This window comes from Camellia sinensis, chromosome 12 (genome assembly GCF_055761805.1).
Source record: "Camellia sinensis isolate YWXY chromosome 12, ASM5576180v1, whole genome shotgun sequence".
In the NCBI taxonomy this organism is placed as follows: Eukaryota; Viridiplantae; Streptophyta; class Magnoliopsida; order Ericales; family Theaceae; genus Camellia; species Camellia sinensis.
In genome coordinates, this window is record NC_138972.1 from 101,965,709 (window position 1) to 101,979,579 (window position 13,871).

At 46.1% G+C, this 13,871-nt stretch overlaps 1 protein-coding gene across 1 annotated transcript in view; it reads right to left on the reverse strand.

Moving 5' to 3' along the window:
* LOC145803778 (uncharacterized) overlaps positions 1-13,871 on the reverse strand; it is a 35,206-nt gene that overhangs the window by 1,238 nt on the left and 20,097 nt on the right. Inside the window, exons 2-4 of the mRNA XM_082897119.1 lie at positions 789-925; positions 326-687; positions 22-219 (exon numbers count right to left, since the gene is read on the reverse strand). Coding sequence (XP_082753245.1) covers positions 22-219; positions 326-687; positions 789-925 — 697 coding nt within the window. The remainder of the gene's footprint in view (positions 1-21; positions 220-325; positions 688-788; positions 926-13,871) is intronic.

The window sequence follows — 13,871 nt, forward strand, 5'->3', positions numbered from 1 at the left end:
GAAAACATATTTCTTGTGTACCTTAATTTCCATCTTTTCCTGTAGCAACAAGTAAATTTCTTCTAAATCTTTCCTTAAAAAATGTGCCATCAAGGAATAAGAGAGGTCAACAATAATCAAATCCACTAATGGAACCATGAAAAGCAACAAATAATCTCTTAAACCATTTAATATCATCGTCATACTCAAACTCAATGTAACTCCCTGGATTGCAACTCTCTGCAACATCCACATACCATTTTAACCAGTCAAATGACATTAAGTAGTCTCCAAAAATCTCACCTTTTGCTTTCTCTACCCTTAACCAAGCTTGATGATAACTAACTCTCAGCCCATACCCCAACTTAAAATCCCGAATAACATGAACTGGGCGTGTCAATGGATTATCACGAACACCTTCAACAATCAAATCAGCAACTAAATCAGAACTCATACGAGAATGATTCATCGTATGTACTTCAGCACCACATGTGTGGACATTGTTCAGCTTCCTTATATAAAAGAACCCATTAGCATTCTCCACTCTACCATGAACATTCCATATACAACCTTTTGTCTCTCTAAACAAACATTGTGTGGTAACACGAACTTTATCATTCTTAACAAATATGAACTCAAATCCACACTCAATAGAAAACTTCGACAATGCATTACGAAATTCAACAATTCCACCTTCAAATTTCTGTCCTATATGTATAATACTAACTGCCCAACCAGCAAACAACTGTACTTTTTCCTTGTGTCGACAAAATGATGATAATATATCAACCTCTACTTCAACCTCCAACCTTGAATTCCTTTTGGAGGATGTTTGGAGGATGTAGATGCTTTGTTTGACAAGTTCATAGACTTACTGCTGTCATGAGACAATGCAATATCACAAACTTCAAGATCCAACATTGACTCTCTTTCTGCATAATCCAATCTTTTGTTGAGATAACCACAGTTAATGGTTGAGTCTTTTACTCTCACAACAACAACAATACACTTTTCAAGGTTGGAGGTTGAAGTAGCGGTTGATATATTATCATCATTTTATCATCATTTTGTCGACACAAGGAAACATCAATACACTTTTACTCTAACTCCTCATTGTTGTCCAACGTATAACTAGGATGTCCAAGTAATGAGTAAGATAGACAAATATTATCAGATTGCAAACTATCCCATTTCAAACATAGCTTATCAACTAACTGATCATATGTAACATTTTGATCAATCTTAATTGCAAATGTGCAACCACTATACTTGCACAACAAAAAAATAGGCGCACTCGTACAACCTTCACTCATCTTTCAATCTAAACAAAGAAAAGATCACATCAATAAAAATCAGAACAAATACTTCATAACAATACTAAGAACTTTCTCAGTATTCACAAATCACGTTTTCAATTCGTAAAATACCTAACCAGATCGAGAAATCATCCAGCAAATCACGTCTTCAATTCGTAAAAATGAAATTATTCAACATATATTCATAAATAAATTCAATCAAAACTAAAGAAAATTCTAAAAACACATAATATACAAAATCGAAACAATACATACCTATAAACCAGATCAAAGATCAAATATCTAGCAAATCAATTTTGACGTGTATAAGCCCATAAAGGCCATGAATCACTATGAACAACCCAAGCCTATCACTTGGAGCCCAATACATAACCCAGCTGGTGAGGTCCAGGATAGCTGGAATCCAACATGGCATAAAGAGCCAATGACATTCAGACACATGGCAGGTGAAGGACGAGCCACATCAGCAGACAAAGATCTGCAAAGTTATTGTCACAGCACATTACCATTAATGCAGCCCATCACAGCATTTATTACGACAACACCTCTCCGTCGGAACAGGATCCCCTTACCCTGAACAAGGTAAGCTACAACATACACTTTCAGCGAGGAGATCAGGTCGGAAGGGATAGCGAAATGATTACCAAAGGATATAAGCAAACGTTGAAGACAAGAAGAAGGTTAAGCTTTTCTATCTCTAATCTCTCCCTCTACACTCTACTTCTCTTCCTGACTTGCTCGTCGGAGGGTTCACGGGGGGACTATCCCGTTCCCCGTTGAACTTGTTTGCAGGTTATCCGGTGGGCTTGATCATTTGGACCTGGGCTTAAGGAGCTTGGACCAGTTCGGTCCATTTACTGGAACAAACTGTATCATCAGTTGGCGCCGTCTGTGGGAACTGGTTCTTATCCGGACGTCAATTGTGCTCATTGTCGCCGGAGACCCTGTCCTAACAACCTTTTCCTCCTACCCATCCAAGTGTATGGTCACGACTAGATCCATGGCTTCTCACTATAATGCTGTCGACCATCAAACTGACCCTCCCAATCCAAACAACCCACCACAGTATATCATTGAGCTTACCAATAGCATTAACCGCATGGCCGAACAAAACCAGGCCCTGATAAATGCTTTACTCCAAAGAAACCTTCCGATGCCTCCTTCACCACCTCCAGATATTCCACCCAACCAAGAAAGAGCCCTGAGCCATACTGTTCCGCAACCCTATCCACCCAACTTGGAAGGTTTGTAACCTCCTCCCTCGCATATAAATCTACCACCTCCACCCCTACACCCTTCGGTCGTGGCACCAGCCCTTGAAGGGGAAGCCAGCAGTGTCTAGCCCCCATTAACTGACCATGGTGACCACATTCCCCTCTGGGACGCTGAACTCCGAGCAATGAAGCTCCAACTCCAAGGGGTTATGCAAAACATTCAGCATAAACCCTCTACCACAGTAAGCTCGCCATTTGTTGCCTCAATCCGGGACAAACCTCTGTCCGCCAAGTTCAAGATGCCCACCATTGACTCTTTTGACGGTACGACGGACCCAGTCGACCATCTGGAGACCTACCGTACCCTCATGATCCTCCATGCCTTCCCTGACGAGATCATGTATCGGGCTTTTCCCGTGACACTGAAGGGGTCAGCTCGACTGTGGTTCAGCCAGTTACTAGCAGACTCTGTCTCCATTTTCCAGCATCTCAGCGACTCCTTCCTTAGCTATTTCATTGGAGCCCAGCGCCAACGCCGCCCGACAACCTAACTCCTCAACATCCGTCAGACCAAGGGGGAGTCGTTGCGCAGTTTCGTTACCCGCTTCAACACCGAAGCCCTGCAAGTAGCGGAAAACGATGACAAGGTCATCCTCACGGCTTTTATGGTCAGGCTACGATCGTCCGATTTTCTCTTTTCCCTCTCCAAAAACCCCCCGACCTCCATGGCAGCCCTACTCTCCAAAGCCCAGAAATACATGAATGCTGAAGATTCACTAGCCGCTCGGTAGGATCCAATACCTAAAAACCCAACCCACTGAGAAAAGAGAAAAGACTCAGAACCCAGAAACACCCAGTATAATAGCCAAACATCCTACTATGCCGACCGACCCCCTCGCGCTGACCGGTCGGCACCAGCCTGACCACCTGATCGGTTCGAGCGGTACACGCCCCTTAATTCTCCCATGGAACAAGTCCTCCACCAGATCCAACGGGACTACCCCCTCAAATGGCCCCTACCCTCACAGACCCATTCCAATCGAAAAGACCAGTTCAAATATTGTCATTTCCACCAGGACCATGGCCATAACACTGATGACTGCATCAACCTCAAGGATCAGGTCGAGACCCTAATTCGTTAAGGGCGTCTCAGTTGGTTCACGGACACCCGCCCACAGCAGAGGCAAAGAACCGAGCCTCTCAGAAACAACCGCTGGCGTACCCCACCTCGGCAGCCAGCCCAACCTAACCAAGGCCATGATCGCCCCCCACAACAGCCTCGGCCGCCAGGTAATCCCCCTTCGCCAGTTGGTGAAATCCAAGTCATTTCAGGTGGCCTTGCTTGTGGCGGACCATCCCGCTTCTCTCAGAGGGCAGAACTCAGGAAGATAAGGCAAGGCTCGGACAAAGCAGTTGCCACGGTAGACCGACCCTCCAAACAGCCTAAGCAGTGGACAGAGCCCATCACCTTCATGGACACTGACTGTACAGGTATCTGTTATCCTTATGATGACCCTCTCGTCATTTCTGCCTTCCTCTCCAACTATAAGGTTAGACGGGTTCTCATTGACAACGGCAGTTCTTCAGACATCATATCCCTCAACTGCTTCTGCCAGCTCAAGATTGGGGAGGAAAGTCTGTCTCCCCTCCAAACCCCTTTGGTCAGTTTCACTGGCGACCGGGTGACCTCCATTGGCTCCATCGATCTCCCCCTCACCATCGGCGAATACCCACGTCAGACTACCAAGTTGCTCACTTTCCTTGTGGTCGACTGTTCTTCTGCCTACAACATCATCCTTGGTCGCACCGCCCTCAATGCTTTCCAAGCTATCACTTCAACCTACCACCTCGCCAAAAAGTTCCCTACCGACCTGGGCGTCGGGACAGTAAGGGGAGAGCAGACCGTAGCCAGGGAATGCTATGTCGCCTCACTCAAGGAAGTCAAGCTGAAGGAGGCCATGATCATTGAAGGACTTGACGTCCGAGATGAGGACGAACTGGTTAGAGGAGAACTGGTGGAGGAGCTCGTTGAGGTTCCCATCGATCCCACCAACGCAATGAAAACTGCCAAGATCGGCAGCCAACTATCCCCCCAAGCTAAGGCCGACCTTACCACCCTTCTGATCGAGCACAATGATGTATTTGCCTGGACCTATTCAGACATGTCGGGCATTGGCCCCTCTTTTATAACTCACCGCCTCAGCATTGAACCCCATTTCCGACCTTACCGCCAGAAGCAGCGCATCTTCCATCCAGAGCGCAATACACTTATAGCCGCAGAGGTTGACAAGCTCCTTGAGGCTCAATTCATCAAAAACGTGAATTACCCTAAATGGTTGTCAAATGTGGTCTTAGTCCGCAAGAACAATGGCAAATGGCGACTCTGTGTCGATTACTCTGACCTAAACCGAGCTTGCCCCAAAGACAGCTATCCTCTTCCCCGCATAGATCTGCTGGTTGACGCCACGACCAGTCATCAAATGCTCAGCTTTATGGATGCTTTCTCCGGGTACAACCAAATCTTGATGCACCCGTTCGATCGGGAACATACATCCTTCATTACCGACCGAGGTACCTACCACTACCGCGTGATGCCATTTAGACTGAAGAATGCTGGGGCCACCTACCAACGATTGGTCAATGCCGTTTTCCATCATCAGATAGGTCGGAATATGGAAGTATATGTCAACGACATGCTAGTCAAGAGCAAACTCTCTATTGATCATCTGTCCGACCTGCGAGAGACTTTCGCCACCCTACGCAAGTACCAAATGAAGCTCAACCCAGAGAAGTGCGCCTTCGGCGTAGGATCTGGGAAGTTTCTGGGTTTCATGGTCAGTCAGCGGGGCATTGAAGCTAACCTTGAAAAGATCAAGGCCTTGATTGAGATGCAGTCACCCAGAACGGTTAAGGAGGTTCAAAGGCTCACTGGCCGAGTTGCGGCCCTCAACCGCTTCATTTCCCGCGCAACAGATAAGTGCCTACCATTCTTCAAAGTTCTTCGGCAAACTTTTGAATGGACAACTGAATCTGAAGAGGCTTTTCAGCAGTTGAAGCAGTTCATGGCCAATCCCCCCTCCTTTCACAAGCAATTACAGGCGAGCCCCTCTTCCTCTATTTAGCCGTCTCAAGCATCACAGTCAGTGCAGCTCTTATCAGGGAAGACGACTCTGTCCAACGGCTGGTCTACTACATCAGTCGGGCTCTCAGGGGAGCAGAGCAGAATTACCCGCTGTTAGAAAAATTGTCCTTGGCCTTGGTTACCGCCTCCAAACGGCTCCATCCTTACTTCCAGGCCCATTGTATAGTGGTTCTCATCGACCAACCCTTGAAGAAGGTCATGCAACAACCAGAACTTTCCGGCAAACTCATGCAGTGGTCAGTGGAACTCACTCAGTTTGACATCTCCTACCGGCCTCGAACAGCAATTAAGGGACAGGCTGTCACGGATTTCATCCTGGAATTCACTAATCCTACCCCAACCGCTGTGCCTCCACCCCCACCAACCCCTACCGAGCCAGAAGACCCGCATTTATGGACTCTCAACGTCGACGGATCATCCCGCAGGGAAGGTAGTAGGGCTGGCCTCATTCTCACCGCCCCTATGGGTGACTATTTCAAATGTGCTCTCCGTTTCTTGTTTAATGCCAGTAACAATGAGGCTGAATATGAGGCATTGATAGCAGGACTCCGGCTCGCCAAGGACATTGGAGTCAGCCACATCCGGGTGTTCAGCGACTCCCAGCTCATTGTCGGCCAGATTACGGGGGAATTCGATGCCAAGGAGGACACAATGCGGGCTTACAGGGATATGGCCCTCCCCTTTGTTCGCCTCTTCAATACCTTCCACATCAAGCACATACCTCGGGTGGAAAACTCCAAGGTAGATGAGATGGCTCATTGGCCTCTGCAGACCAGTCCGACCTCAGCCACGGTGTTCGCCTCGAATACCTAGCCCACCTGGCCATCTCACCCGACCTACAAGAAGTGCAGTTCCTCCAAAACAAACCTATCCCTTGGGCGTCCGACATCTTCCTATTTTTGACAACGGGGAAACTCCTAGATGACTAACAGCAGGCCGCCAAAGTCAGGACCCGGTCGTCCAATTACATCCTGGTCAGTGGCGTCTTGTACAAACGTGGTTTTTCACGCCCATACCTGCGATGCCTCAATTCGGCTCAAGCAACCTATGTAATGCGGGAAATCCATGAGGGAATTTGTGGTAATCATTCGGGCGGCAGGTCTCTAGCCCACAAAATACTTCGTAGTGGTTATTTCTGGCCAACTCTCAATCAAGATGCGACTGATTTCGTGCTCAAATGTGATAAGTGTCAACGTTTTGCCAACATCCCCCATGCTCCTCTGACAGAGTTGATCACACTTTGCAGCCCTTATCCGTTCGCCAAATGGGGGATCGACTTGGTCGGTCTACTTCCCACCGGCCGAGGCCAGACCAAGGTCGTGATTATCCCCATTTATTACTTCACCAAGTGGCTAGAGGCAGAACCCCTTGCCACCATCACCGAGCGGAACACAACCAAGTTCATCTGGCAGTCGATCGTTTGCAGGTTTGGCATTCCTCAGGCCATCGTCTCCGACAACGGAAAACAATTTGACAACGCGAAGTACAGGAAGTTCTATGCTGACCTCCAGATTCAACCATGTTTCTCTTCCCCCGGTCATCCCCAGGCCAATGGCCAAGTCGAGGTCACTAACCATTCTCTCCTAAAGATCATCAAAACTAAGCTAGAAGCTGCTAAGGGACTTTGGGCTGAGGAACTACCGAATGTACTCTGGGCTTACCGAACTACAGCTCGGACTCCCACTGGGGAAACCCCTTTTCGCTTAACATACGGCGTTGAGGCTGTTATTCCAGTAGAAGTCGGTCTGCCTACTCCCAGGGTTTTACATCCGGATCCAGCACTAACCGAAGAGCTCCGTCGGGCAAACCTGGGCCTAATTGAAGAACTCAGAGAGACCACCGCTGTCAGACTGGCCTCATACCAACAGAAAATGAGAACACGCTACAACCGCAAAGTCCGACCAAGGGAGTTCGCTATAGGGGACCTTGTCTTGAGAGAAGCAACTCTTGCCACCAAAAATCCGACTGAGGGTAAACTGGCAGCCAAATGGGAGGGACCTTACGTTGTGAAAGCCTGACCACGTCCGGGCACCTACCGACTTTAGGACATGGAAGGTCGAGACCTCCCCTAATCTACTTCAGCAGTGTGGCAAACACAAACTTATAATTTTATTATATTTTAAATTTCACTCTGCATTGAGGAGTTCTTAACTTTACCCTGCATTGAGTTTTTATTACAACTTCAATTTCACTCTGCATTGAGGAGTTCCTAACTTTGCCCTGCATTGAATTTTTATTACAACTTCAATTTCACTCTACACTGAGGAGTTTTTAAATTTAGTTCTTATTACAAGTTTAACTCCACTTTGCACTTCACAATGAGTTATACACACGCCTCGCCCATGCCTCATTCATTTCAGTTGCAAAAGCACAGACAATCAAATGAAAACATAATTGTAATTTTATTTATTTAGAAATTTGTACATGAGTTCATTACAACCATTCAAAATAAAAAACAAAACAAAACAACAAACAAAACAAACACAAACACACAAGGTCTGTGCAAGGCTTTCTTCTTCTTCTTCTTCTTCTTCAAACTACTCCTCTTCACTGAACACAAGGTCTTCTTTTTCAATACCCTCATCAAGGGGGGATTGGGCCACATCGTCGTCATCGATTTTCACACTACTCAGGTCCAAGTCTGGGAACAGCTCCTCAGCTTTACGCTTGAACATTTTCTAACCACTGTCCCAGAACTCAGTCATTTCGTGCTTATAAAAGTCTGACTGCTGGAAGCTCTCAATCACTTCTGCCTCAATCCTTCCTCCAACAGTCGTCCTTGACGGACCCGCCTCCCCAGACTCCTCCCTCGCTAAGCTACTGTAGACGTCCCCGAATGCCCCGGGAAGGAATGAGTCCCCCCCGTTCCGTTCGATATTGGGCTCACTACAGTTTGGACTCAAAAATTGTCACGGTTCTAAATCTGAACCAAAGAGTCCAAATCCGGCAAATCGTTTTGAGAAAACAGATTTTGAAAGAAGTGCCAAATATGGACTGCTTTGCCAGATACAGAGTCGCCACCTAAATGTTTTATTTTGGGGAAATTTAGGAAACCCTGACTCGTTTGCCTAAGGCCACGTGTCCGTCATCACCAAAGTTGCCTCGGCTCGGGAACTTGGGTACGATTGGGGAAGGTCACTTCGTGAGCACCCCCGCTCGCCCGATCAAAGATCGGCCTCTACTAACCATGATATCTATTTTTGAAAACATTATGCGTTCTTATTCCGGTTATTAGCCTAGATTTACTATGTGATGCGCACAGCATACAAGTATAGACTGGATCGCCTGAATTGGAACAAAACATTTCATGTTTGTTTATTTGAAAATGGTTTGATGGTGCTACCCGCAAGTAGGCTAAGACGTGGATTTGCCACCCTCGGGTGGGCTTAGAAAATATGATTTTGCCACTATCTAGTGGGCTTAAAACACGCATTTGATGAATTGTTCCAATTCAAATAACCCAACCTTCACCCACAAGCATTCAGGCAGTTATATCACATAAGCATATAGCCTCATGGTAAGCATGCTATTCATGGCAGTCACTCACACGCATGCAAGGATGTTAAAGCATAAAACTTACCGAGTACTCCAAGCCAAAACAGAAGCTAATTAGAAATCCATGCATGATCCTAATTATACGGAAATGCCTAATGCAACACATGCAAAAATACAACTGTAGCAGGCTCGGCTATTTTAAACATGACATATGAAATGCTACAGCTAACATGTATTCAACTTGGAATTGAAAATACAATGCAATTAGTATGATGCGCCGAGCCCAGTGCATGCAAAACAGATGAATGAATGCAAACATGCTATCATACTGTATGCTAATTGAAATATGCCCTAATCTAACCATCATAAGTGGGTAAATAAAAGGGAGAAAGACGTGGGGTTGGAAGACATACATCACACACACGCACACTTATTACAACATTGCCCTTGCGCAGAGGGTCCGAATAAAATAATATAAAGTCCCAAATAAATAGTACAGTCTAAATAAATAATACAGTCCAAATATGTACAAAAATCCTAATTAATTACCAAATTAACTAAGAAAACAATAAACTGGCATGCAAGCTAGGGACTGCCTTGACTCTTCTTCGGATGATGAATAATGCATGTTCGGGTTGCCTTGCGCGGAAATCCATTGCGATGCCCCAATTAGCTTCTATTTGCAATTGTTCTTGGGATGCGTGCCAAGCTCCGGAGGGCTGCTGACTCTTGATTTGCTGTAACAGAGAGCAAGAAAGGGGCATGGCAAAGTATTTTCACATATGTATGCATGACTACCCTTCAGGGAGTGTAGTCCTCGATCCTCGTGCCACTAATCACGCATCTCGATGCATGATGGCCGAGGAGTCGAATTGCACGACTCAATATGAAATGAATGCACATATGGACACAACAAGGCCTAGACTCCATCATGGATAATCCGGAGGGTCGGCGACCGAGGAATTGAGACACGTTCCGTCACTCGGAGTATGAAACGCCTCTCGTTTCCCGTGCTCGGGCTAACTCCTATCCCCAACACGATGCAATATGCATGACATGCATGAAATGCAACTAAGATACAACCTATCATGCACAATGCTAGGAAATGGCGTACACGATGCATGAGATAACATGGCATACACAATGCGCTAACATACGGCCTAGCATACACAATGTTATGAAATGAAATGAAATGGCATACACAATGCAATATGGGCTTACACCAACATGAGTGGACCTCAGCCGCACTCACATAGGAGGCCATTAGATGAAAATGAGACACTTGAGATGCGTGCACACATGCACGCAAACCGAGGACCGACCCTAAGGCACCAAATGCCACTGTAACAAGACATGGCAAGGCATGGAATATGGCATACTAGCATGCAAATTTTAGTACCAAAATATGATGCAAAACAGCCCCGAAACATGGCAATATGGTATCCGATGCATGAAATGAAACCTGAAACGCAAAACTAGGCACACGCAATGGCCTATAGCTATACAAAGCATGAATTATTTGAACATGAAGTGTGAAGAAAGAATTAAGACAGTCCCAAAACAAGCATATTTACAGTTTTAAGCAAGGCCAAACAAAGGACGAAAATAGACATAAGCTAGCATGCAAAAATGGCCCCGTAAGAGAGGTAATGAAGCAAGTAACAGCTTCTGGCCCTAAATAGCGAAGAGACCTTCAACAAAGTTGAAGAGGGGCTCAAAATGAAGTACTTTATAGTTTACAACAAGCCACGGATCTAAACACAAACAGGCCTAAAACATTGTGCAAGAAATGAGCCAAAAGGGAGGCAAAGAAGCAAGTGATGGTTGCTGGCCTCAAACATAGGAGGGCCCTTCAAAAAAGTTGAAGAGGGGCCCAAAATATGGTATTTTAAAGTTTATGATCAAACCCAAAACAGTGCACATGCAAGCTTAAAATACTATGCAAAATAAGGCCTAAAAAGAGGTTTAAACACAAAGAGCCAAAAGGGAGCTTCAAACAGCAAAGATCCTTTGATAAAACATGAAAAGGGGGTCAAAATAAGGCTATTTACAGTTTGGACCAGAGCCCAAAAATGCAATCACAAGGGGCTAACAAAATATGCAAAAATAAGGCCAAAAGAGGGATAAAGAGGCAAGTGACAAAAGGAAGCCTCAAACAGTGAAGAGCCCTTGAACAATATTGAAGAAGGGCTCAAAATAAGCCACTTTACAGTTTATAACCAAGCTCAAAACAGTTTACAAATGAGCCTAAAATACTATGCAAGAAAGAGGCATATAAGAGAGGTAAAGAAACAAGTGGTAGCTAGAGACCTTAAACATGGAAGGACTCTTAATAAATCATGAAAAATACATAAAAACATGACTATTTTCAGTTAGGGTCGGAGCCCAAAAATGGAAGCAAGTATGGCTTAGAAAACATGCAAAAGAAGCTCAAAAAGAGGGAAAGTATTGCTCACCCTTGTAGACCAAACTTCAACAGCCTCTTGGCTTGAGAAAAGGTGCTCCTTGCCTCTGGAAAACCAGCTCCAAGTGTTGGAAAGGATGGTGGTGGTGTGGTGCGATGTGGTGGTGTTGAAATGGTGTAGGGTTTGAGAGGTTTTGAGGGTTGGAGTGTAGGGAGAGAGAGATACAATATAGGAGGCTTAGAGCAAAATTTGTAACCCTTCAAATGGGAGCTGGAGGGCCTGATATATAGGCAAAAGTGTGGGAAAAAGAGGGGGAAAAAAGGGGGGGAAATGAATTCAAGTTTCCCCCCAAAAGTGCAGCCCCCCCAGATACACAATCTGGGGGCAAACAGAATATATTTTGTAATGTACCTGGAGAGAGGATCAAGGCCGGCTGGTTTGCTAGGGTTTAGGTGGCTGGTCGGCCTTCCCCATGGCCGGCCGGCCAAGGGTCAAAAGGCTCAATGAAGATTAATGGCCGGCCATGCCAAAAAGAGGGCCTCCCATGTGTGCACAACACAACCATGTGGTCAAAAACTGGAGAAAGTGAACCAAGAGAGAGAAAAGGTCACTTTTAGGAGGGGTTCAAAAGGGGCAAACACAATTACTGGCCGGCCATGTGATATTGGTGGCCTCCCAGGTGTGTACAACACAAATATGTGGTTTAGGGCTGGAAAAAGTGGCCTTAGGGTGGTCAACATTGGCTTTCAAGTGAGAAAAACGGGCGACGGAGGGCGATGGAGGAATAAAATTGGTTGTCAGAACAATTGCTGGCCTCCCACCCTTCTACGACCTTCTTAACAATGAAACAGAGGTCCCTGCCAAGAATGAACCCAAACCGATGCAAAATGAAGGTTCGGGGGCCGAAACGCGCAGCCTGAGGCCCCAAAAACTGACTGTTAGGCACCGGAAGTGGTGTTCGACCACGAAGTTGGTTTCTCGAGCCACAGTGTCCCTCAAAAGGGAGCAAATAAGATGTATGCCAAAAACCGGAGCAAACGAAGGTGGTTAAGCGGTCCCGAACTGAGGCACACGGCCGTCGGCTCCGAAAAACCGGAAACCGGGCTCCAAATGGGCAAAATGGCCTACGACCACGAAACGTAGCCTACGGCCACTGAGAGATGATCTACGAGACCTCTCCCTCCCTTTGAGAAGAGAAAATAGAGCCTGGTTCACAAACCGAGGCAAAGCATGAAAGAGTCCGGAAGTTCGGAGGCAAGGCTCGCAGCCGAGACTCTGAAACTTCTGAACGAGCACGATATGCAACATCACCAAGCGCTCAATCGGTGACGTCTGAGTCTTAAGGTCGGTCAAAAATGGGGTGTCTATAGTTGCCCCTCTTTGACAGAACTCGAAAGTCATAAGTGACGGGAGTGAATGTCAAAGCCCAGAGACGACCCATTTTTGACAAGGCCGAAGACTTAGACAAACAAGCAAGACAAACAGAGATGTGCCCGCAGGCAGGGGCAAAATGCAAAATGATATGCACAAAGCCGAATGTAGCTCATGATCATGCAAATGCAGCAAGCTGTAATGAGGCAAGTATTCGCAAATAGATGCAACAGTTTTAAGCAAGAATGCAAAGCAACAACTACATTTCATGCAGTTAGGAATGCAGAGAATTATTCAATTCTCGTCGTGTCTCACACGGAGAAGATACGATACTTGTACGATTCGTCTGGTTGCACCAGCTTCAAATGAACCGTACATACAATATCGTGCCTGCAAAATAAAGAAACTTAACAAGCACAACATATCTAACAACATATGTTCAATGTGATATCGAATGCAGACAATCGCGGTGTTGATGGAAAAGTGCACCGCAATGTGGGAAGGAACGCGCGTGACGACGCGAGTTTAAGGATGGAGGCTCGGTGATATCAAAGAGCCGTGCATAACAATGCAAGTATGTGCATGAGAATGCAAGTTATGTGCATGATAATGCAGAACAAGCGTAAACCAGGATGTATGTTTGTCACAAAACAATGAGCAAGGAAATGCGCGTTTCGGCGAGGGCGACTTGATTGCGGCCTCCGGTTCACCTCCCAGAGAGGTTACAACATGTTCAAGAGGATATATCTCACTTTCGATGAGTAATGATGAGACACGCATCGGAAGTTGAAGTTGAGGCTCCGGTGGAGCGACTTCGCGACAGAAAGTGCACTTCTCTTGTACTTTTTCAGGTCCCGGGGACTCCAATCCTCCCCAAAATTTGTAGGGACCTTGGGGGGCATGTGAGGAACACTACCGGCCATCTTTATTGGGAGAGGGAGGCCACCGG